General features: G+C 43.6%; 1 protein-coding gene across 1 annotated transcript in view; it reads right to left on the bottom strand.

The window, feature by feature from the left end:
* LOC133270147 (PALM2-AKAP2 fusion protein-like) overlaps nt 1–26,343 on the bottom strand; it is a 266,818-nt gene that overhangs the window by 5,480 nt on the left and 234,995 nt on the right. The window contains 4 exon segments of the mRNA XM_061455090.1: nt 3,764–3,802; nt 7,031–7,209; nt 15,079–16,035; nt 16,038–17,445. Coding sequence (XP_061311074.1) covers nt 3,764–3,802; nt 7,031–7,209; nt 15,079–16,035; nt 16,038–17,445 — 2,583 coding nt within the window.

Below are 26,343 nucleotides of genomic sequence, written 5' to 3'. Positions count from 1 at the left end.
TGGACCAGTGGTTTAAACTGCTGGTATTCTGAGTGCCTGAACCAGGGAAAGACAACCCAAACTGAACAATGAGGAACCAAGACCGGAACCAGCTATCAGTGCCTCATCTTCTCTTCTCAGAATAAGAAAAGCGGCTACTCCAGGGTTAGAAATGAGGTGGGGGAAACCAGTAACTTCTTTTTTTTTGATGGCAACAGACAAATACTGCTAGAGTATCTAGAAGTCAGGAGACTGTCACGACCAGTATGGGATAATGATTAAATAAACCACAGAAAATTACTGTTCTCCCGCCTAGATTGAACTTCACATGAAAAAAACAGAAAATTCAGTGCAAATTTCAAACCAGAACTGCCACTGTCACAGAGTAGTGGTATTTTTAAATGAGATCTGCTGAATTTGGCCTGCAGATTTATGCCAGCTGAAAAGAAAATGGATTTTACATAATTTACAACAGTTTCCAGTCAGTATCTTCCTTGCTGAAAATCACAATGCTGCGATGGTCTCTGGTGATGACTTGCAACAGTCAGGATCCATAAATATTGAAGATCTCTGCTTTGGATTAATCACTGTCTCTTTGTTTTAAAAGATGGCAACAGTTTATTCCACTTAACCCCTGTCTGCAAACGTGCCCAGAAGCTTCTGCAAATATTGCTGGTTGCTCCAAGGAAAACTGTTTCCAGAATTACAGCAGAGATACTGTGAGGGCATTGAATGTGGACTTCGCCTTTGCACGAAAACAAATACTGATGTCTGGATTAGTATTACTAAACAAGCCCCTTAAATAAGAGAACAGATACTAATAAACTAAAGGTCCATTTGAATAGCTAGTCCAGAACTATTTTTCTAACCGACTGAAAAGAGTGTTTGACCTAAAATAATCCTCATTTTTACTAGCCTCTGTCAGTTTAACATCCACTAGAGGAAACAATGGGGTAATTATATTATGCAACTGAAATGACTGCGTGAAGAATTGGGACTCCTCAATGGAGCATTGAATTTGCAACCCAGGAAGCTGCTTGCCTAAAATAGCAAATGATCTCCATTTTAGGATATTTTTGGCAAATGTCAGGGCTGTCCATACACCCATTATGACTCCATCACCAAGAAGCCCTCCACAGCAGGTCAAAGAAAGTCTTTTGCTTTAGTTGTCGTGGCTGGTTTTGGGGATCTGTAGCATACCGCATTTTGGCCATGTTTCAAAATGCTACCTCAGTAGTATCTCACAGAGTGGTGTGGGCTGAAAGGGACATTAAGATCCTTTAGTTCCAATCCCCCTTGCCATGGACAGGGACACCTCTCACTAGACCAGGTTGTTCAAAGCCCCGTCCAACCTGGCCTTGAACACTGCCAGGGATGGGGCAGCCACAGCTTCTCTGGGCAACATGTTCCAGTGCCTCACCACTCCCATAGTGAAGAATTTCTTCCTAATATCTAATCTAAATCTCTCCTCTTTCAGCTTAAAGCCATTCCCCCTTGTCCTGTCACTACATCCCCTTGCAGAAAGCCCCGCTCCAGATTTCTTACAGGCCCCCTTTAGGTACTGGAAGGCTGCTGTAAGGTGTCCCTTGAGCTTTCTCTTCCGCAGGCTGAACAAGCCCAACTATCTCAGCCTGTCTTCCCAGAAAAGGTGCTTTGGCCTTCTGATCATATTCACGGTCCTCTCTGGACTCACTCCATGAGGTCCATGTCTTTCTTATGTTGGGGGACCTATAGCTGGACACAGTACTCCAGGCATGAATCTCATACAGCATGATTGATATTAAGCAAACTCAGGATAATCTCCCCTGATTTCGAAGATATATATAGTGGTAAGGCCAAAAGCAGATTTCGAGGATAAAACCAAAGTATGTAAGTGCAGGCACTTGCATACTTGGTATCTGTGGTCTCTTTAAAAGGATATCCTTGTAACACAGGCTGCAACAATTTGGAGGTGATAAAACCACATCGACCTAATAGAGCAGGATGTAGTCTGTTGCATGTAGGTTAACTTCAGCAGTTACTACATCTTGCTGGGGTTTTGCTGCTTACTGTAGTGGACCTGCCAGGCTGATTGCATGGAAGCCCCTGCTCCCAGATGACACAAGCTAGGTCAGCTCCAGTCCTGCCAACAGCCATTAAAATTAAGCCATCTGTCTGCACTACAGAAGGATAAGGAGGGCTTTGGTCAGTAAGAGACACAGATCAGCTGTCAGGTCAGTAGAGAGCAGAGGGATATGCCAACTTGCCATTCTTCCGAAACAACTGCCCAGCTTCAGCTAAAGATTTCCAGTGAGAATCAAATGGTTTCTTCAGTCTGAGCCTTAACACTGGGGATTAGCTTAGGTGGCATACCTCCACCTGCATACAGAACTTGTGTGTCCTACAGTCTTTTTCGTCTCTATGCCCTTTCCCATCCATGCACATTCATTTCCAGCTCATTACTCTTGGTGTCATTATCATTTTACAAGGTGGACACGCAACTATTCCTACCAGAAGGCCAAAGACTGGGCATGTAAAATCTACACCTGAGCTTCTGTCTCTCACACAGTATCAAACGCTCTGATCACTACTTACCATTCATAATTGTAACTCAGAATATTGTGCAGATACTATGGGGGAGAAGAGGCCAAACCTCTGCTTAAAACCAGGTCTCTGAAAACACTGATTATTATACTCATTACACTGATTATTTCTCTATAAATACTCTACATAAAGATCAATCACTGGCTGGTATCAGTGAGATAAAACCCACACTGAATTATTTAATAAACAGGAAATGGCATAGTGTCTTTGCTTTATTCCCCAGGACAGAAAATGTTCATATACTTGTCTTGAGGTAATGTTCATATACTTGTCTTGAGGTAGCTTGTCAAATATGTTATGGAATAGGGAAGTAGTGGAAGGGTTGATACTGGACAAATAAATGTCAATCACTACCACAATCTGCTTGTGTCTCTTACGGAAGTCCAGATTCGCACATACATCTACACAGAAAATTACAGGCAATTGAAATGTCCACATTTTTATGCACCTCATACCTAATAAACATTGCAAAGTGTAATTGGTATCAATATCTTGCTCTTAAAATTGTGTCTGGCAGAGTACCGCTTTGTAGGGATAAGGACAGACTGTGCCAGTTATTGCCTTACTAAAAAAATGTTACCGTAATACCCTTTCTTTAGGAAGTTTGACTTTCTTCTACTCTGAGACCAATTCTGATGTTAAGTTGTGGGACTCTGATCAGTCATCACATCATAACAGACATGGATACAGACAGGTTCACAGAATTCACCAGACAGGCTGTGTGATTTCATCTGATTCTCTTCTTCCACAGATGAAAGGCTGGTGTGCAGACTCTTTACAAAACGCTAAAGATTTTGGTAGTACTGAATACATAGTAATCAGAGCAAAGGAAAGCCACAGCACTCAGTATCTGAGGATGCTTGGACCCCAGTTTATCTTTGCCAGCAAAACAGTAAGAGGGATTAAGGAGAAGTTCTCATTTCATGCCTCAGGAATGCTCCAGTACTGGGCACCGCTCCCATCCCTTTAATGACAACCCTTCCCATGCCAGAAATTGCAACTAGAATCTAAGGGTTAGAAAACCAGCCACAAAAATACTTGTTGATGAGAGACATGGGGAATATCCCTCCCCCCACCATTTATATCCTGGTTTTGATATGAAACAGCACTGGCACACAGGATGAAAATGCAAACTGCAGCGACATGCACTTGGAATCACCATGCAAAAGAAAGCAAAAATAAATATGCAGTTGAAAAGTACCTCAGAAGTAACCTTGCTAGACAGTAATTTACAGGCGTACTGGTGGAAAGGGAAAAGACCAGCATTAGTACATTGAACAAGCATGTTATAACTAGGAAACAAGAACAAAATAAATTGCAGGAACTGGCACATCCCAGAGTGTAAGATTTCAAGCAACTTTGTGTCATAAAAAAATAAGTATTGGTCAGTTTGGTGCTTTTTTTAATGATGTTGCTTGGCCAGTCTTTGTCTTGTTTACCATCAGTGCTTGATCTGCTATCTTGCTGCTTTTTTTTTTCTCTTTTTCTCACCTGTTGAAACCTTTACTGTAACACATCCTCTTTGGAAGAAACTGCCCCGTTTGCCTGAAGTTCTTCCAAGAGAAGATGTGTTTGACTTGCCCTCTGTTTCTGAAAGGCAAAACCTGCAAGCCCCAGCCAGAGTGGCTGTGTTTTAGCCACTGAAGCCAGACATAAAACAAGGTGGTGATGTTTAAAGGACAGACAGGATAGATGCCCTACTCAAACCACTGTCCTGCCTTCTGCTGTGTCTTGTGTCTCTATGTGTCAGAACTGCTGGTATGCGCAGCGAATGAGGGGGAGTTTCCATGGCCATCAAACCTCTCCACAATACCATTCAGGAGACTGTGGCCTTCTGCCCCTTCTGCCACAGCACCCTGACTGCTCCCAGTACTCAAGGAAGTCTCTGGTTCCCCTTACTCACAAAGAGCAACGCTGAGCCACATTTAGCTCACAGGACTTAATGCTCCAAGTGGCAGCTCCTTGTCTGGTTGTCAGTTAGGCTTCTTCTATATTTTGTATGCTTTTAAAAGCAGACCAGTGATGAGCTCTTTTGTTTCATTAGTTACAGAAATCTTTTTCCTGAGCACATGGTTAAATGTCCTCTGCTAACAGACCAAAACTGTTTGTTGTTTAAATAACCGCTGCTTAGCCTGGCATGTAAAATTCTAGCTCAAACTAACACTGATACAAGTGCAGCACTTCTTTTTTGAATTATCTTTCCCCAGTCAACAGCAGGAATTGTTTACAAAAGGAGAGCAGAAAAAGGCAGGGAAGAGAAAACACTCCTGCTGGTCCAAGGAAGCTCTTCCTGGGCTCTCAGGACACTGTCCTCTAACAGGATTTTGGGTAGGCAGCAGCAAGAATGCAAATCTTGTTTGGCTGTATGCAGTGGGCTTGCAGAAGGGGAGAACGACAGTAAGCCACAACACTGCAGGGCTTCTTTGTGCACTGGGCCTCTGTAGATTCACTCCAGCTTTGACAATTCATCCTAGAAAAGGATCCATCCTGCAAGTTGTCTGACCATCACCCGTGTGCTGGCAGTGCATCTTCGGGCACTGGGCAGCTTCAGTGCCTGGGCAGCTTCAGCAGCAGTGGACAGGAGCACAACTCCTCAGTCAGATGCTGCTCAGACCAGTGCTCTGGTCAGGACATCAGGGCTCAGTTCAAACTGCAGAACGGACAATGCAGTTGTGGCCTGCTTTCTAGGGGACACATGTGAAGCTCCACAAGTACCTGAGGAGTTGCACTCAGGTTAACTGAACAGAAGGAGTTAGGCCTAATGACATCTCGCATGTCTTTTGTGTGCTACAACATGTACAACAGAGAGCATGTAACCATCACAGCTGGGAGAGAATATTCCAGCCACATGCCGCTGCCTCACAGCTGGGCAAGTCACTTCTGCTCTTCATGGGGGTGGAAGAAAAGCGCAGGGTTGAGTACCAGCTGAATGCTGCCTCTTTAGCAGAGCAGCTTCTCTGCTTTTCAAGCCAGCAGACTGACAGATGCTCACTGCAGGCTCCTGAGGACCATTTCTAGTTTGCAAGGCAGGAGTTTTATATCCCTCATTTTTTAAAGCTCCTCCTGGCTTCCACAAAGGGCATGAGGGTCTGACATGTCTCCTGCAAGCCTCTTAATGCCATTCAGGGAAAGAGATTGTCTGGGGTGATGCCAGAAAAGAGCACCCACCAGAGCAGATGAAGCCACCCCATTTCATAGGGTCTTTGGGGAAAACAGGGAAATCATCTCCTTCCCAAGATGCCACTGAACAGAACAAGGCACACTTCTGTGCACAAGCTGGCTTCCTATGTGGCAGCAGGATGGATGATGAGATCTTGTTTTTCAGTCTTGCAGCAGGAGAAGGGACCAGAAAGCTTCTGGTGTGCAGTGGAAATGAATCTGTTTACATTTTGAGTCAAGCCTTCTACTACGTTTTCATTAACCAGCAGAAATACAACAGGACTGCTTCACACTGTGTTCCTTCTGATTTTAATATTCATATATAATAGCTGCCAGATTAGAGAATCATACATGTTACAAACCTTCACTTACTTCCACATGCCTAATGAGGCTCTACCTTTAATGAATGTTACTAGAAAGCAGTTTCTCAGGAGAATGAGCTCCTTGGTACTAGAGTCATTGCTCTGATGTCTCTGGGAAATGCTCAAGGACTGTGGCTGCTTCAGCAAAGAGCAAAAAGTTTTACGTTGCTCTTGTATCTCACTACCTTCTGCACTCACTAACCACAGTAATGATGAGTCTGAATAAAAAACCACTTCACGCTCTGTTGGGGAACAAGTTGTATAATTGTTAAACCTGTATTTTGATAGTTCCAGCTATGGAATTCACAGATCTTACTGGTGCCTCCAAAACAGATCACCTTAATTGGGTTAAACTGTACTACAGTAATGACCGAAATTCAGGCACCCATTTCACAAAATGAAATTCTGGTTCATCTTCTGTTTGTGTTAGAAAGACAACAAACTCGGAGGAAAAAGCATGCAGACCCTGAGACATCTGCAATCCTGTTCTGCAAGACACGGTTTCTGGGGAAGTTATCCACTTACTCAGCACACTGGGATGGGACTCTGGGTGCTCTATGAACACAGGTGTGAGTACATATTTGATCCACACAGTTCAAAAAAGCTACTAAAATAACTCACTGAAGGGTCTTGGTCATGTGTGAATTGACAGAGTCCACCAATGGAAGGGCAGTTACCCACTGCCATCGTCAATAATTAATTAATTACAATGAAGTTTAATATGAGCTGCTTTTGATAACTGCAGTTATCTCTCTCTTCCTCTCCATTGGCCTGCATCCTTCCATCTCAAAAACATTGGCCCTTATGATGTGTTAAAATCCTTGCACACATGCAAGATGATCTGAGCAGATTCTTGGGAAAGAAACAGTTTTGTTGTCTGAATGCTGGCTCTCATGAGTCATGATCTTTACTGGAAAGCAAAAAGTGAAAATGAAAAGTGTACTTACACTGCTGTCATCCATCCTTTCCCGTCTCTTGGTTTTATGTGTTTCGTAATCCTCCATGAGGGTCTGCATTAAGTTCTTGGGTCGCTGGGCTCCTGCAGGCTCCTCGGCTGGTGGGTCAGACTGTGAGACAGGGCCTTCTGTGGTGGGTGATGGAGGAGGCTTGATCTTCCCTATCTTTCCTGCAATGGCATGAAAAAGAGTGACCCTTTCTAATCTGAAGGATTCATAATTTTTCTCTAAAAGATGACAGCTGGAGAAACATTTTCAGTGGGGCTTGAATGAAGAAACAGTTTGGAATGAAATCTATGAAACAATCTCATATATCAGCATGGTTACAGGATTTTAAACCACTCTCCCTCTTTCTGAAATACACTACACCAAAACACTGCAAAACCTTTTTTACAAAACCTAGAAGGGTTACCAAATTATACAATGCAAATTTAACCCACCACTGTTGTTTACAGTAGTATCTGTCCTGTTCCCTCCTACAGGACACATTTCAGTGATCTGAAAATGTCTGTAAGATTTTGAAAAACTGCAAGATGTTTTTATCTGGCTCAGACAACACAACACACAGCATGCCACCACTGCATGCCAAGGACCACGTGCGAGAAGTGTAAAGAAGATGTCTTTTTAAGTGTTGCTGGCTTTTTCTCTCCTTCTAGTGTTTTTTATCTGTTTTGTAGTGTGAAAGGCTTTGGGTTGGTCCCTGGTGTTACTCTTCCCTGCACTTCTCTCCTGCAAGTCACAGATGACAGTCCTGGAGGGAGAACTGCAGCAGAGCAGGATGGAGTCTCCATTCAACACCCCCCCCATTCAGACATTACCCTTCAGTCTCCTGCTGGGATGAAAGTCAGAGAGAAGACAGGTTTGTCTCTGACTGAGCCCATTTCACACAGAGAAACCTGTGTCAGGCAGAGTGACCCCAGCTGAAGAGGTGGGTAAAAAGCAGGCCAGAGCAGTGAGCAGTGGGACAGCTCAGGGGGCAGACAACCCATGCTCCTCCAAGAATTGCAGTTTCCATTTCTCATCATCAGGCACTGAGCCACAAGCCACCAAGCTTGTCCCAGTGGGAAGAATGAAGGTGACAATGGAGGTCATGGGTGTGGGAGTCAGCTGTGGAGGTCCTCAGCAGGAGAAAGCAATGCTGAGCCAAAATACCTTTTCCATGGCATGTCAGCTTTTTGAAATAAGATAGTTCAAGGAAAAAAAAAATCACCCCAAAACCCTTACAAACAAGTGAAGTAATCAGGACTGTGCAGATTGTCATGGAACTTCCTGTTGCTGAGACCAATGAAAATCCTCGCTGCTCCTCCAAAAAGCATTATGACAGTCGTAGCCACTAGAGAGCAGCCTTGAAATCTCCTGTAAGAATCAGCAAGATTTATTTTTGAAGAAAGAAGTGAAACCTGAGTTGACACTGCAGAGGACTTTCACAAGAAATCCCCTCACTTGGTTTATTTCATTTCTGACCAGTATGGAAAACCCCAGCATCATCAGTTTCTTGTTACAGGCTTAGCTTAAACTAGCCAGCGCAGGGTTGAGGCTGGGAATCTGTCCCCTTTAATTCATACCATCAGTGACTTGAGGGGCAGTTTCTATGGGCCCAGGTTCTTCTCTGTGTTACACCATCATCAGCACCACAGCCAGCCAGGAGATGCCAAAGCAGAGGCCAGCAGTAGGTCCAGAGCTGCCCATCTGCACCCATATGTGACAGCTTAGACTACTTAGCAGGAAAGAGTAAGAACAATTGTCACTTTAAGTCCAGTGAGTAAAAAAGTCTGCTGAAAATAAAAGGTCTGACCAAGGGTCAGAAATCTTGCTGTATTACTTCATCCTTACACTAAGTAACTGTCTTGGACATATGCAAGTAATACAGGAAGAATCAGGCTTCTCTGCCCAGTTGTCTGCCCAGTTTTTGCTTTCCCCCAGGGATGCAGATACATCACAGGATGCTCAGACCTCAGCCTCATACCTGAAAAGAACTCCTTCCACTCCACTTCCCCTGGAAAACAATACAAATCATAGGCTTTGTGGATCTGTGTTTTAGAAAGTGGGTATCTCCAAGCAGATCCATCTTCCCCGGGTGGAAGGCACATCAATTTCTGTATTGTGGCAGCAACTACTCTGCAGCAATACACAAACGTTCTGGGTATGCTGGGCAGTGTCACCATGAACAGTGTCACAGTTCCTTTTCACAAACAGAGAAACCAAGGTAGTAAGGAGATTTGCCCACAGCAGAACAGTTGTTTGTTGGTTTGTATCCACAAGAAATGATGGTTATCCAGCCACTTTAGCTGTGTGTCTCAATTCCTCTAAAACCTCAGGAATTTACAGCATCAACTTATCACAGATGAGCATCTCTTTCAAGTTTCCAAAAATTTTGTAAGAACAGGTAGAAGAGAGAGATCCTACCAGTGCCAACAGTGTCAGAAAGGCAAGCACAACCATAACTGAAGCTGTGGTTAGATGACAGTGTGTCTGAGGCTTCAGGTCTTTCAGAACAACCACAGGAAAACCCTGTGAACCTGATGCAGAATTCCACTCCAGAGCAGACCTATTCTGCCAGTTTGGACTTTGTTAGAAATGTTGCTGTGTTCATTTCCTTCTGGCAGATTTTCATCCAGATAAGGTACTGTTCTCAGGCAGAAAAGTCATTCAGCATAACGGCATCATGAGATAGGATGATCACAGGTGCTCTGTACTACCACAGTCTCATGCCCACACCTGATGCACATAGACATTGCTAGTGGTCCTTGCCCAAATTCAAGCTAAGTAATAAAGGAACTGTGCTTTGATTCTAATGGAATCAGCAGTGTATTCCCCTCCAGGGGAAGGTCATCCCATAAGATCACCTTTAGAGCTGTTGCAAGATACCAAGTACAGGTGATAGCATCCCAAACATTTACCTACACATTTATGTTTTCATCCTCTCTCAAAGGGACTCCAAAGTACATTCTTTGGCTTCAGTTCTGGTAATGGCTCCCTCCACTCTCTGGCTTCAGAGATCTAGTATCAAGCTCCTGGAACTTGGTATCTCTTGATTTCCTGCCCCTTGTTCTATTTGGGGCAGGGAGCAGCTGCTCCTACAGAAAATACTCCTTCTCAACCCTGGGGAGGGGAAGGGAAAGCTCAGGGAAGAGGCAGCTGCTGCTGTGTCCCACCCAGTCTGGTAGCTTCAGGACATTGCCTGAAACCTCTCTACAAAATCAAAGACATATAAGAGCCAGGGACAATTTCTCCTAACCAAATCCTCTGCACAACTCTGGAGAGCAAGAGGGACTATGATCGTAACTTTATCCAAGCTGTGGAGGCTAATGGGTGTCCAAATTGAAGAGCTCAGCTGATTTGCTGCAGTATCAAGAAAGAGTGACTGAGAGGAGGCTCTGGGATAAGAGCCTGAGTCACCACTGAGCAAAGAGCAGGTACCAAAGGCTGATGGCCTTGGCTGTGTTAATGAAGGTGCAAAGGAGATGGGGAAAACAGGGCATCACGTAAATAAGAACAAGTATTTTACAGATGCTGTTGGCATTTTTTGACATCTGCACAGCAGAGAAACCTTTTAAAAATAAGGTATTTCAGCACAGATTGTTTTAGGACACTAAATAAGAGTCAGGGGATAGTTGAAGTATGTAAAAAAAAAAGTTCCTTTGGTAATATGGAGCCTTATTACCACCCCAGGTGAAAGGTGAATTTCTTGTGTCTTCCTGAACATCATGTGAGCAACACAAATATGCAAACACACAAAGAAGCAAACATTAAAGAAAGAACTTCTCGAGTATCCTCTCACTTTATCCATATTCTCCACTATGGAGGGAATAAAACAGCAAATGACAAATGAGCTGGGTTAGTACTCTGATAAGGCACTCCTGGAGGTGTTTGGGGAATGAGTGATGAGCACTCCAGAGGAATCCTTGAAGAGAATTATGAACTTGGCTTCCCTTATACCGGTGCTTATGAATGGGTAAGGAAACTATCTTCCATCAACTCAAAGGCTTCATTTCTGCTCTAGCTTTTCTCAAAATTCTCATTTTAAAAAGGGGTTCATGCACAGGTATTACACCTGATCCCTGTATATGTATATAGGGCATTGCAAATTTTCCCATGGCCACAAATATGAACCTGGGAAGTTTCCTTAGTGTGGGGATTTACTAGTGAGAATGGTTTTCAGGCTGAAGTGGCTCCTCTGACAGGATTACGCTCCACAGTTATCACTCAGAAGAAAACAAGGAGAACAAAGAAGACAGCGCACGCATATCCCTCACTATCTGGAGGTACCTGAACACTCACATGTCTAAGCCTCATTCTGCTCCTGGGCTTTTGCCATTCACTGAAATTCTGTCATCTGCTTCATCAGCTGAGGATAACAGAAGACGATTGCTTGGTGGGAAGCCCTCCCAGATGTGTGTGCAGACGGGTCTGACTGCTGGCGGATGAGTGCAGGGAAGGCAACATGCCTTCTGCCTCACCTGGCAATGCTTTGGTGACAAACACCAATAAGTCAGACATGGCAGCTTTAGAAAAGCTTCTCCCAGGCATAGATTCTTGTGTTAGAAATTTCCCCGTGCCTTGTCATGAGACAGCAAATATTCACAAAGGGTTTCTCTCCAACAGAAAAGCCTTCACGGAACCAAGACCTCTCATGTAGTAATTTTCACACCTCCTCTGATAAACAGAAGCCAGGCACTACAGGAAGTCAGACAAAAGTTCTTCATGGTCGAAATGCTCCTAATAAAAGGAATGTGGGAAGTACACTCCCAAATGTATTCTTGATCCCCTTGTGTCACACACACATCATACTGTTCAAATCAACTACCAAACAGCCTCAGCTGCTCTGCCCAAGAGGGATGGTGCACTGTTGGCACACTGTAGAAGAAAACCACTGGCTTGCTATGCAGCTGCTCAACACCTCGCGAAGGGCAGCAGGTGCTGCAGCAAAACAGCACAGGAAATGTTCACATTTAAATCCACAGATATTTCAGGATCTACAATGACTCTCTAATTTGCCAAGCTCAAGGGCTTTTTTGGTCTTGGATTTCCTCATGCAGGAAACCCAACTTTTTGCAAAAGGAGTTCATGTAAGTCCTTCTATTCGCCTTTCCAGGAGCACCTTGGAGAAGGTCTTATCCTGTGTTGCACACAACACATTGTCAATCCACTGCAATTAACTCTGTGTCTTGCTCCAAAGACCTGAGATGGGTTAAAAGGCTGCTTTGAAGCATCCCAGGCAGCTTTAAAGGATACTTATTAGGAATACATAAGTTTATTACTAGGAACCACGCTGGCTTGTATTGAAGGGTTTGTAGACATCAAGTTCAGTGTTACTATCAGCTGTAAGTTGTATGTCAGTGTGATAAAAATAGCCTGTTTGCAATCTGAAGCACTTAGCAGTTACTTCACACATACACCCACACGAATTGTGTTAATCTTCCACACTTCAGTCAAATTAGCAGTTTAGTTCCCTGCAGTCCTTTTTGTGCTTTGTGTTTCTGTTATCCACATAACACTCATTCAAAGCAGTGAAGTGGGGCAGGAGCAGTAAATAACCGGGGAGTCCTGGTAAAGCTACTCTGCCCAGTCCACTTCTGAAAAAGAACCTGCTAGGTAGGCTATTGCTAAATAAGTTAATTACAGCACCTTCTCGAATTGTTCTGGTGAGTTAAAATTCCCCACTTACAAACAACAGATTTTAAAATTTATACTGGACCCCCTATTACCTTTCTGCTGAGGTATCCTGATATTAAGAGTGCCAATTCTTTCTTTGGGTAAGCCAATCTGATGACAGAAGTACCTCTGTTCATTCTTATTCTTACTCTTATTCTTATCCTTTTTGAAAAAATATTCAGATAACAATATCACACATGTTCTACAGAATATTCCTCCCTGGGCCTACCACAAGTAGGTCTTCTTCTCTGCTCTGTAAATCACCTCTGTAGCTGGCCACAGTGAAGCTATACAGACAGATTTTGTGGTCTCTGCTGAATCACCTTTTGCTTCTGGCTTTTTAAATATTGAAAAGATGCTGTATTAAAATAAAAGAAAATTTCCTGCAGTCTTCCAAGTGTTGCATGGCATCCCTTCTCCCTATTTTTGCCTGCAGTCTTTAACTGCAACATAGCTGGCCAAAGCTACAGCAAGGATGAGATGAGCTGAGTGTATGCACCCTGCAATGCTAAAGGTGCCAAGCTACCTTCTGCCAGCTTATAGCTCTGTTGAGCACATCTGCTGTTTAGGAATCACCAAAAGCAGATCATGTAAGAATGACTTTGGTATTTTTTTAATCAACACATTGCCACATATTAATCTTTTCCTAGAAATTAGTTCTTTGCCTCATCACCAGCTGCAAACTGCAGTAGCTTGAGTCATCATCAGCTAACAGGTCCAATTTCTTTTTTTCTTGAACATATGGCAGTTGCACATTTAAAGGATACTGTCTAGAATGATTCATTATAAATGTAAGTTTATCATTCTCACTAGAATGTAATTTCCAATTAACATCTTAACATCAGACACAAAGTAAATGCCTTGTATAGAGAAACAAGAATGAGCAGAAATACAGTTTTCCCAGATGCTCCATTAAAACAAGCATTAGTGTCAGAAGCCCTTCCCACATCACTTGTAGATAAGAAGCAACCATTATCAGCCTCATTTTGAGCACTTGCTTGAAAGGCACAGCTACAGACAATGCTGATTTTGAAAGTGGTAATAGAGTACCTTCACACAAGGAGTCTAGCTGAGATCTACAGTACCCTGTCTCACATCTTGTTAGACATTGCTCAAAACACCTCATCTTATGGAGGTTCCCTATCAAAAATCCCATTCTATAGGAGTAATAGCAATAGCACTTCAAAGAAATTATTGACATCTGCTACATTTTTTTGGCAAGAAACACAGTTAAAATCATCCTCTTTGCAGAAGAAACAAAGCCAAGTATTAGCTATTTATGTTCTGCGTAACACTCCAAGTTCACAACTGGATTGGGTAATGGACTAAATCCAGACCTTATTCAAGTTTGACACGACTTTCAAAAGAAAACAATCACCATGCACAATTTTTGGAAGCATCACTGACTTAGATTTACACCAGTGGAAATAAGGATGGAACTTAATCCCTCTAGGTAAAATTACTACTTCTTCACAATGGTCACTGTTAATAAAAACTTCTAAGTACTCGCAAAGCATATGTAGATCTACATGTATAAAAGTTACTAAACAAGAAATAAGCTTGGCTTGTGTTTCTATCTTTTTTATAGCTCTTTTTTTTTAATATATATTAAGAGGTCATAAGTGCTTGATTTTCTATTTTGAAAAGGGAAGGAGGAGAAAGATATGCTGTAACTGCTGTGAATGTCACCACAAGGACCCAAAAGCTGATCAGTCAGAGGAGGACTTCTACTGAATTTATTAAACGTTTTGTCTGTGACACCTGCTTAATTCAGTAATAAACGACACCAGCTGAAACACACGGCTGCTCACAGGTCTGGAGAACTTTTTACCAGAAAAGATCATTAATAACATCAAGAAATACCTGAAACAGAAAGCAAAACACACACAAAAATAAATCTGAGGCAAAACGTTAAGAACTCTAAATCTCCACTACCTTTGCACTTCTTTAATGATGTGAAAGAGAACAGAAAGCCTGTTTAAAAAGGCTTTGTATGGCTGTCTTTTAAATATCCACAAAGCTGCCAAAACTGCTGCTGTCCTTTCTTGTGATTATGGTAAATTTCAGTGGGTGGTCCGAGCAGTGATAAACATGTCATGAGGACAAATAGAGCACAGGTTTTCTTAATGACAGCAGGTTATATAAAATACTTCTGTGTTACATTTGGGGAAAAAAAAAAACACCAAAGATTTCCAAAGGAATGGTAACAGACAAAGTTGGGTATTCCCATGCTCTCCTTCCACTTGCAGTTTCCAGGCAGATGAAGTCATGACAACCCTTCAGTCCCTGAAAAATGATGTATTCATTCAAAAATGACATAAACCGAAATCTGACCTGACCCTTCAGTCTCATTATACTTCCCCTTTGACACTTTGAGCTCTTACCTGGTGCAGTTTTGTAAGACACAGTTTTGGTGGTGGGCATGGGTGGTGCGCTCTTTATAACAGGGCTTGGTGCCATCTGCAGACCTTGCCGCTGCCTCTTCAGCTCCTCTTCTCGTTGCTGGGCAGCTCTGATCTCTTCTTCTATCATCGATAAAGTCCGCTGCTTCCTTGACCTTAACTTGAAAGGGCCCACGGTCACTTCAGATTCCTGCGTGGCCAGGATGGAAGCTGTGCTCCTCAGCTCAGCTGCCTCTGAATACTTGCTGAAATAGCTGACTTCATGCCTGTTCTCCTCCACAAGGAACGGCTGGTTGGCGGAGTACACAGGAGACTGCTGCAAACTCTTCCCTTCCCTGAGTCCTGAGTCTTCCTCTTTTGAAATCTTTGGTATGGTGTCCCTTTTTTCCTGGACAGGTGAGGACACCTGGGGTGGCTCAAACATTGGGTTCTGCTGCCCCCTGGAGGCTGGAGCTGGCCCAGTGGTGGCTGGCTGCTCTTCGACCGAGACCTCTTTCTCCACTGGGGTTTCTTCTTTCCTGCAGCTTGCTCTATCCGCCTGCTCGGCTATGGCTTGTTGGATGGCGTTTTGAACCAGCAGGTCAGCATGGTACTCCAGCTGGTCATCAATCAGCATGGAGTCTGCCAAGGCAGAGGAGGCTGAGTCGCAGCCTGGGTCGCTGAATGACTTAGAGATGCCTTCACCCCTACACTCTGCTGGAGTGTCAGCCTGCGGGGTCTGCGGCAGGGAGAAATCAGCCAGCGAGCTTTCCTGCAGAGCACTCATGGTCTCGTTGGAAGCACCACTGTCACTGATGTTATCCATGCTGAAGTCGTTGGAAAGGGTCTCCAAGACGGTGGTATCCTGAGACCTGACAGACAAGTCATCCAAGCCGGAGTCAAGCTCCTCTGGAGGAGAAGAGGCGCTGCCTGACTTTGGGAACTGGTCTAGCATGCCTGTCCATCATCCTTCACCACTGTAAAGACTGCTCTTGCACTCATGAATTCTCCATCTTCTGCCCACAGCTTCGAGGCCTGTCCAGCTCTGGAGCTATCAGTGCATGGTAACTCTCTTACTGGGTCAGCAGTTGTAGTCTGAGTACTCGTATCATCTTCTGAGGTACAGGAGACCTTCTGTGCTTTGACAACAGTGGCACTGTTCCCCTCCAGCTGTCCTGCTGGCCCACACACTGAAATGGGTCTTGTCACGGAGGACAGTGGCCTATCAACATGAGAAGAATTGAGGCTTTTGCAGAAGGGTTTGATGGAGAACATTTTGGGTGTTCCTGAGCGCCTCAGTGGGGCCTGGCCCTGAGACAGCCCTGAATGCTCCATCTGCTGGAACTGCTTTCTGGCGGCTGAGAAGTCAATCTGCTCTGTGACAATATCCTCTTTCTTGATAGTGACTGGCTCTGGTGGTACAAAGGATGTTGCACCTTGCTGCTGCTGTCTCTCCTTGCGCTCCTTGTACTTTTTGTGGGACTCCAGATGCTCTTCATCCAGTTGATCCTCCAGGGTCTTCTCCTGGGGAGGGTTCCACCATTTGGCAGCAATGTTGGGGTTTTTCTTGACAGCCTGGCTTTTAATAAGTTCCCTTCTTTCCTTTTCAAGTTCCATCATTTCCTCTGATGATCTCACTTTGCGAACCCTGTATTTTTCCTTCTCTTCCTCATCTTCAAAGAGCTTTGAGGGCTTTTTGTCTTCATGGAAGGCTCGTAGTTCAAACTTTGCTTCTTTCTTAAGGGTTGTAAGAGCTGTCTCTCCATCCTTAGAGGATCTTCTAGAGCTGTTTGAAGAAGCAGGACTTCCTGGCACCTTCAGACTCTCCCTAGCGTCATCTTTCAGTTCACTGAAGGAATGGCCATTAGATTTCAGGTTCTCATGTGCTATGCTAGCTTCACTTGGTTCAACTACCAAAGGTGTCTGCTTGACAGCTACATTTTCCTCCCTTTCACTGGGAGTGGAACTATTATTGACATTAACAGATGCTCCTGAGCCATCCATAATGGAGACTGCACTTGGTTCAGGGGAGGATGTCCCATTAAAGGGATTATCTGCACTAGAATCGCAGCAATTTGCCTCCAACACTTCATCTAGGTATCTGATCTCCTTAGCAACTTCACTGTCCAGAGATTCGTGCCTTTCCTTAAGACCATTGTGGCTGGCAGCAGAGGAAAAGAAATGTGTTGGATTGTCTATGGGATGTGGTGAAGCCACTGTGGTGATGTTTTTATGTTCAGAAACTGGAACTTCAATTTCCATTTTCTCTTCTTTTGTAGCAAGCACAGTAGCTGGCTCCAAGAAATTGGCACAGTTTTGGTCTCTATCTTTTCTCAACCTGATGTCATCCTCAGGGATTCTGGAAGATTTCTAAAATAAAAAAGAACAAAACTTTGATGAAGTCCTAAAAAGCAACATTTTAATTTTTGCAGAGTAAACACCATCTGGAAAGCAACTCCTAGCACTTCTCAAACTTGAGATTAAAGCAGCCCCTCAGAGTGTGGGAAAGCAAGGCAAATCATTAACATAAAAAAACAGAAAGTTACCTTATGACAAGCTGGACAAGGCACTAAACCAACAAACTTTCATTTAAGTATCTCCCATGGGCTTACCATACTCACTTTATCATTATTTCATGCCTGTGTCCTTGTTTGCTACTAAAAAATGAGCTTTGGATTTACAAGTTATAATTACTTGGTTGTTTAGGTTCTTCAAGGGTTTGCATAAACAGCACAAAATACCTGTCATCTTGGTAATTTAAAAATGCTTTCTGCACCTGAAGGAAAGTTATCAGGAGAACTGGCTACCCTGGACCTGGAGAAGGCTGAGGTCCTTAACAACTTCTTTGCCTCGGTCTTCACTGGCAAACGCTCTGACCACACCACCCAAGTCTTGGAAGGCAGACGCAGGCCCTGTGAGAATGAAGACCTTGGGCCCACTGTAGGAGAGGATCTGGTTAGAGATCATCTTAAGAACCTGAACATGGACAAACCTGATGAAATCCCTCCACGGGTCCTGAGGGAGCTGGCAAATGAAGTTGCTAAGCCACTCTCCATCATATTTGAAAAATCCTGGCAGTCAGGTGAAGCTCCTGATGACTGGAAAAAGGGAAATATAACCCCCATTTTCAAGAAGGGGAAAATGGATGACCTGGGGAACTACAGACCAGTCAGTCTCACCTCTGTGCCTGGCAAAATCTTGGAGCAGACTCTCCTGGAAGGCATGCTAAGGGTCATGAAAAACAACAAGGTGCTTGGTGACAGCCAGCATGCCTTCACTAAGGGGAAATCCTGCCTGACCAATGTGGTGGCCTTCTATGATGGGGCTACAGAATTGATGGACAGGGGTACAGCAGCTGATGTCATCTACCTGGACTTGTGCAAAGTGTTGGACACTGTCCTGCACAACATCCTTGTCTCTAAATTAGAGCGACATCAATTTGATGGATGGACCACTCAGTGGATAAAGAACTGGCTGGATGGCCACACACAAAGAGTTGTGGTCAATGGCTCAATGTCCAGCTGGAGACCAGTAACGAGTGGTGTCCCTCAGGGATCGGTGTTGGGACCGGTCTTGTTCAACATCTTTGTCAGTGACATGGACAGTGGGATTGAGTGCGCCCTCAGGACATTTGCCGATGACACCAAGCTATGTGGTTCGGTTGATATGCTGGAGGGAAGGAATGTCATCCAGAGGGACCTGGACACGCTTGTGAGGTGGGCTGATGCCAACCTCATGAAGTTTAACCCTAACAAGTGCAAGGTCCTACACCTGAGTCGGAGCAATCCCAGGCACAGCTACAGGTTGGGCAGAGAAAAGAGATTCAGAGCAGCCCTGTGGAGAAGGACTTGGGGGTGTTGGTTGATGAGAAAATGAACATGAGCTGGCTTCAGTGTGTGCTTGCAGCCCAGAAAGCCAACTGTATCCTGGGCTGCATCAAAAGGAGGGTGAACAGCAGGTAGAAGGAGGTGATCCTGCTCCTCTACTCTGCTTTTGTGAGACCTCACTTGGAGTATTGTGTGCAGTTCTGGTGTCCTCAACATAAAAAGGACATGGAACTGTTGGAACAAGTCCAGAGAAGGGCCATGAGGATGATCAGGGGACTGGAGCACCTCCCGTATGAAGATAGGCTGAGAAAGTTGGGGCTGTTCAGCCTGAAGAACAGAAGGCTTCGTGGAGACCTCATAGCAGCATTCCAGTATCTGAAGCGAGCCTATAAGGATGCTGCGGAGGGACTCTTCATTAGGGACTGTTGTGATAGGACATGGGGTAATGGGTTAAAACTTAAACAGGGGAAGTTTAGATTGGATATATGGAAGAAATTTTTTACTGTTAGTGTGGTGAGGCACTGGAACGGGTGCCCAGGGAAGCTGTGAATGCTCCATCCCTGGTGGTGTTCAAGGCCAGGTTGGATAGAGTCTTGGGTGACATGGTTTAGTGGGAGGTGTCCCTGCCCATGGCAGGGGGGTTGGAACTAGATGATCTTAAGGTCCTTTCCAACCCTAACCATTCTATGATTCTAAATCTCACAATGCTTCTACAGATGTAAAGTATTACTGCCCCTGTTTTACAGACACAGATGCTAACATGCAGGAAGAGTAGGCGAGTCATCCCAAGTTAGGAAAAAAGGACATGAGAACAGCAGCCAATGTTCATTTCTTAGTGGGTCACTCCTGGTCATCAAAGACAGGGTAGAATTACATCATTCTGGGAAGACTCAAGGTCCTTCTCCATCCCACATGGAAACCCACACACACCTGGACCTGGGAGACAGGAAGTGTTTGCAACTCCCATGGCATGAAGACCACCACAAGGAGCATGACAGGGACTGGAGTCAAGATCTGCCTCCCACTGCTTTGATCTGTAGTGCAGATGTACTGGATTCATACTTCTCCCTGATGTGTTGCCTCTGCTCTCAAGGAGGGTATTGAAAGAAACCCTACTTATGTTCAGGTACGGACAGATTTTACCGGTCACTGAACTTACTGTGACTAAGTATGAAGGAACCTCTGATTTGGCTAGGAATATGTCAATGAATTTCTCAATAACTCTTCCCTCCTGAAAGGCAAAAAAAAAAAAAAAAAAAAAAAACCACACCGAAAGAAAAGAAGAGGGTGTTTTCAACATCATTTTTTAAAAAGAATTTGAGCCCTGTGAAATCAGCAGCCAACAACAATGGCACTGTTGCCTGCTAGTCACTCCTGCCCTTGCTGTCCCTTATCCTGTGTGCTATTAATACACACTGCATCAGAAGACGATCAGCTAGGAGCACAATGACACCTACCAGTGACCTCAACAATCACATTGCCTCTGGGTTTATATACAGGCAGTAAAATGCATTTAATGCACCTTAAGGAATTACAGCCAGCCAGACAGAAAAGCTCTCTTTCTAAAAGCACTTGGAAAATTTTCTGTCTACGTAGTTGTACACAGCCAAAGACATGCTGGCTCCAGCCATTAGGTATTTCCTTCTTAACTGTGCTTAAATATTTGGGATAACCTTTAAAAACAAACAAAGAACCAACCTGCTTTTGTCTATGTATTACACTTGATATACCTCACTGCTTCTACTTTCATTTTACTTTCTGTTGAACCTAGAAATCTTGCAGCTGAAGTTTCTAGCACGGCTCTTCGTAAAGCATATTACATTTTTCACCATTTAAACATCTAAACGTGGCCAGTTTCTTTAGTCCTATTAAGGACATATTCAAGAAAGCAGATGTTCTGCTAAAAAACACAGAACAGCCAGTGCAAAATGTTACTTCCTGGAGCAGCCCCCGCAGAGGGACATAAGCACCAGTGCAGGACTGCTGGCTGTCTTTCACACAAACCATGAGAAGTTCATCATGCTCCGGCTAACGTTTGCTTCTAATCTGTCACTAGGCGACATTGGTGGCTAACCTGTGGCTGTCAGAACATATCTTCTGTGGATGCAGAAAATCATGTAATGAAGCTATGCACCACAGCCACTTAAAGACTTCTGCCTGCTGAACCACTCCAGAGCTGAAGGGCCCCCTGATCCTGTGCTTCTAGTATCTCCATGCCATGGAGCTGGGAATATGCCCTTGATTGTCCCAGAGACCCTATTTACTACAGCATGTCTACTTCCATCACTGCTTTAATGTATCAACTGTTTCAGATCATGCCACATTTGGGCATTCAAGTTAGGGAACAGAACCACAGATGCAGTACTGTACCACTTTCTTATGATTGCCAGCCCATCCTCTCACAGCTGTTATCCATAGCGAACAATTAAGGCATGTATCTATAACTATCTAATCAGGGCACACATTTATGACATTATATAATTCAGAAAGTGCATGTGTTTATGAAATTGGTGCGACACATGTAACTGTGTACTAAGCTAGACAATTTTGTCATAAAAGCTACAAGGAAACATGGCTACATATGGGAGGGAGAGCCCTTTTTTGCAGGGGATTAGCAACTGAGCAAGGAGGAGGGTTCCCAGCATGGCAGAGAAGCCAGGGAGAAACACCAGAGGAGGAAAAAAAAATTGTATTGAAAAAAACACCCAGTTTTTCCCTTAACACGTTCTGGCAGAGTCTGGGGACAATTTTGTGAGGTCATGGTAATAAGAGTATGCTTCAGACAATCCAGTGAGGAGCAGAAGTCAATCTACTAATGAGTTACCTGAAGATAACTGAGATCATAAGGATGGAAGCAGCTGACAAAACTAAGCTTTTCTTAACAGGGCTGGTTCAGGTTAACTGACACAAGGGGTGGGTGGAGGCTTGGAGTAGGAGGGCAGTGGAACACATACAGACCCCCTGCCTCAGCTGTCTGGCAGAAGGAGGCAAGCTTGCCAGGGGGGCTACTTTTGCTCCACAGTGATAAGTATGTAAGAGCAGCTTTATATTTGCTGCCTACAGGGAGGCAGCTTTTCAAAGCCTGCACCATTACAAAGGCCTGTAAATGGGGAAAGGACTGCATTCAACATCAATTGTAGTCAGCAATACAGCGTACAGCGATTCCCATACACTGCTCATCTAGACTCAGATTTTCCAGAAGTTACTGCTATGTTTACACAGTCTCTGAATGTGCATTCATTTCTGTTTAAGTCAAGATGCAACTGGGTAATTAGTGTTACTTGTACAATGCTGCTGCACTTTAGTAAACTGCAGTTATTAGCAGCTTGGAGAATTATTAGCATATTTCCTCCTTGGCTGAATTCTTCATCTACAAAAGTGTAAGTGTTTGGGCAATCAACTCTTCTAGGAGGAAAAAAAATGTGGGTGTGCTACTAGCAAGACCCAGCAAATGTAATGCCAGTGCCGTTCTTTGTTTGATGCAACTCAAAATGCAAAATGACAACAAGTGGGAGGCAATCCTTCTGAGCCACGCTGACATTCTTCCGAAGCAACAGTGGTCAGGGGCAGAGGAAAAGATTAGACAGCTAAAAACATTTAACGGCTTAAAAAACCTATAACACAATTTCCATTTCCTCAGGCTTCTATCTTCCTTTGAAGATGTCCTGTACTGCACCTGCTTCTACTCCCACTGCCTCATCACTGGGGCAGTGGTTTGCTCAATTCTTTCCCCTCTCCCTCTGCTCTTGGATCTAACTCTTGGGCCCGCTATTCCTCTAGCAGGTTTAGTACAATAGCGTAGCTAAAATCACATTTGCATATGGTTGACTGGCTAATCCACACCTCCCTGCTCATGTCAATCATCTTCTCCCTTTCCACCTCTTGTCTTGGCCTGCCTCTTCAAAGTCTCTTTGCAATGGAGGAGGAACCAAATGATGGATTTACTAGGGGGCTGAGTCTGGCAAACCTTCAAGAGAGCATCTGCTTTCATTCAGCTCACCCTTCTGAAGAACGCAGTCGCCATCTGTGTCACAGATGGAGCCACCACAAGCACTGCAAAGATACAGAAGTTATTTGCACCTCGCACTTCCAGATGGCCACCCTGTACAGCAACAAACCCCCTACCCAACACAGGTACAGCTTCACTCTTGCTAGCAACTGCAAATATTTCCGTAACTAAGTTGTTTTCTGTAGAAGAATGGTATGAGAAGGAAATATTGTAGTTCTTAACGAGCAAGAAAAGCAAAAGCAGAATTGTACAAGGTGCTAGGATGCATCCCTCACAGTTCATTGCTCACTACCACTCAACCGGTGCTCGGAAAGGTGCCACCATCCCACCTCATCCCAGATGGGAATAACAGCCCAAACCACTGTGATGGCTCTTGTTTCATGCTGGCTGGTGTACTCACTTGCTCCCTCCCACAGCAGACTCTCAAAGGGCAGCTGCCAACTCATACACCTCCAAAAACGAGGCGATAGCGCCTGTTTCTGGAGGGACAAGATGCTACAGGTGGGAACCTCTGCAGAAAGCAGTATGAAGAAATGGGCCAAACACTTTGTTTTTGGAAATTTCCTTTTCAGGGGAGCTGAGAGAAAGCAGAAGCAGAAAAAAACTCTTCAAAAAGATCCCAGAACTGAGGAAGAAAAGGATGCACTGCTGATGTGGGCCTCAAGGGAAGGAAGGGAATTTCTACTAACACTACCTACAGGAACTATGATTTTTCATAAAAAAATAAAGAAAATCCACTGAAAAACTCAAATCCAAAGTGTTGTCTTCTTTCTCCTGTGTGAAAAGGCCCCATTTTTCCTGATATTTTTATCCTGACTCTGAAGGGTTTAAAAAGTTTATTTAAATTTTCACTTAATAAACTGGATAAAGTTCAAGTTTCAGAAAAGAAGAAAAAGATCTCCAAAACCTGTTGCCAAATTTCACTGAATTTATGACATGTCAGGCACATGCTGGCTCTACCTTGAATAGCTCCATTTGTAATTGTACTCGCACACAAAAAGCAAAACCTGGCCTGTTCCTCTCACAGTGCACTACATGGTGTCTTCAAAACACAGATGGAAACTATTTCCAAAGACTAAAATGTATTACCATTGGGTGTCACAGTGACATTCTCTGTAAGTAGCTCTCTATGCTCTTAGACTTGCCTGAGATAGCCAGATAGTACAACAGCAAATTTTCTTGAAGAAAACCTGGCTTATCTCCTTTTAAGCACTTCAGAAATCACAAGAGTGCAGTCTAAAAATCAATGCAACTTCTTAACACCTCCCTGAGAAGCAGTGGGGGGCTCTTTTGGAGTACAATAATAAGGGATGTGGGGACAGAGTGCCCTAACAAATGGCTACTTGGAGAGCTTGCTTTGTGGCATTTTCTGAGTGGTTTTCTGTGTGTCCCTTTTTGTCTCTTTTAGAGAGGGAGCTGTGATTGAATTTTCTCAGAAAGCATGGGAAATGCTTTGCAATATTATTTTTCATTCCAGCTGAGCCACAGGCTTCAGCTTCCCCATGTGATACGCTATAAAACTTCATCAAATCAAAGTCCAATCTTATTTTGCTGCTGTAACACGTTAAGGATGGAGAAAAATCACCCCAAAATTATGAATACTTTAATGATAAACGTATTTTTCATGGTTGGATATTTTAATGACTAGCACTTAATGAACAATACTGAATTTTTCAAAACATCTGTCTGGTATTTTCTGTGCCATCAGTAACAAACAGCTGAAGTTTTTTCCTGAGTAAGCCAGGATCCAACTCTGGAATAACCCTTGCCACTTCCCATTAACTCCAAGATGTATGAATTGGAAGCAGTTTTTCTAAGGTAGGAAGCCAACTGTTCCTTTACACCAGTTATTTTCTCTTAACTCCTTAAAAATACAGATCTAGTCTCTGTGAAGAATTTGCAAACCTAATGACTGGACTTCAAATACTGTTAACAGGAGAAAACAAAACAACTGCCCCATCCCAAAAAAAAACAAAACAAACCAAAACTAAAACCAAACAAAAAACCAGCAACTAAAAAGGCTGGCTACTTTCTATAAAATATTTTAATTCCTGCAAAAAACTGTATAATTGCATGAAGAACCTGTATGGACAAAGAGATTTATATGGAAACGTGTATCTAGGGACAAAAGGCTGCTAACTTCTGAATGAAAAGAAATACCACTTCTGATGAAGAAAAAACATCACAGAGGTTATTATAATGCATTATGATGGTTACATAGCTGGCAATAGGGAAAGCAGTATATATTTGAGTGGAGTAGACTCGGATACTAGTGTTTGGGGCTGGTTAGCTTTGCTGTGAAAGCTCCATTTAGCTCTACAGTAATCAAGATCCTGAAATTCTGAAATTACAGGAAGCTCTGATTAAACTTTCATTCAGAAGCTGCAGCTTCTGAATGTTTTGTACTGTCACACCCTAACCCCGCTCCCCAGTTTTCTATCAGCACCCACATAAGCGGATGCCCTGAGGAGTTCCAGAATACTCTCTGTACCCAAGAGATAAGTAAATTGGTACTAATACGATTTCAGGTACAAGAACCTGCATTCAAAAGATGATTCTCTTGTGCTCTGTAATGTAGGTCAGCCTGAAAGTGCAACTGAATTAGGGCAGTAAATGCATGCATAAGAAAGCATTTCATCCAGCAAAACGTTTCTCTCATCATTCTCATCAGTTGAAATCCCACTCCTGATGTTCTTATAAATCGGTCACTTACAAACTGATTTCTATCTCAAAAGAAAAACATGTAGTTAAGTATTGTTTCTTCTATCACTTCACTCAGTTCCCTAGGACAGAATGACCATGATAATAGGCCCTGTGTGAGAGCATGGGAGATAAACCAGTGCTGCAGAGACACAGCACTAGATTCCAGGTCAATACAAACGAGTTAAGAGTATTAATCAACTGCGACACCACAGATGGTTAGTACTTTTTACCTTTGTGTTTTTCCTAAGGCTTTCCTGTGGCTTGTCTCTAAAATCTGTCTTTGCTGAAACAAGACTGAATGCTTCCAAGAGCTGGAATATTTGATTTACAGAGAGTGTGGTGCTAATTCACTTAAAATGGTAAATACAATCTCCTGAAGCAGTCTCCAATGCTACCTAAGAAAGTGCAACAGTTTGCTGGAGGAAATGAAGAACACCACATCGAACTAACACATAAGGAGCATTATACAATCAGAAAATCATCCACTACCTGGCGGAGAATACAAGGAACAATACAATCCTTAAGGAACAGAGGAAGAATTTCTTCTTCACAGCTAAAGTCACAGGTAAGGCCCTATACCATGAACCCCTGCATTTGGAGAATCCACTTGGACAGGTTTTCCTCAGTCACTGCTGGTGGGTTGGAGCTCAGATCTCACAGCTCTAATGCTAGTAGCACTCTCTCATGTTCAGCCTCTGGTTTGATGTTAAGTAAAGCAGAGAAATTCCA

Source organism: Pezoporus flaviventris, unplaced genomic scaffold (genome assembly GCF_033815535.1).
Source record: "Pezoporus flaviventris isolate CSIRO_AGI_PZ_B2104156 unplaced genomic scaffold, CSIRO_AGI_Pfla_v1 ptg000018l, whole genome shotgun sequence".
NCBI classification, from domain to species: domain Eukaryota; kingdom Metazoa; phylum Chordata; class Aves; order Psittaciformes; family Psittacidae; genus Pezoporus; species Pezoporus flaviventris.
The sequence above is the reverse complement of the archived record's forward strand: the minus strand, read 5'-3'. Positions and strand labels throughout refer to the sequence as shown.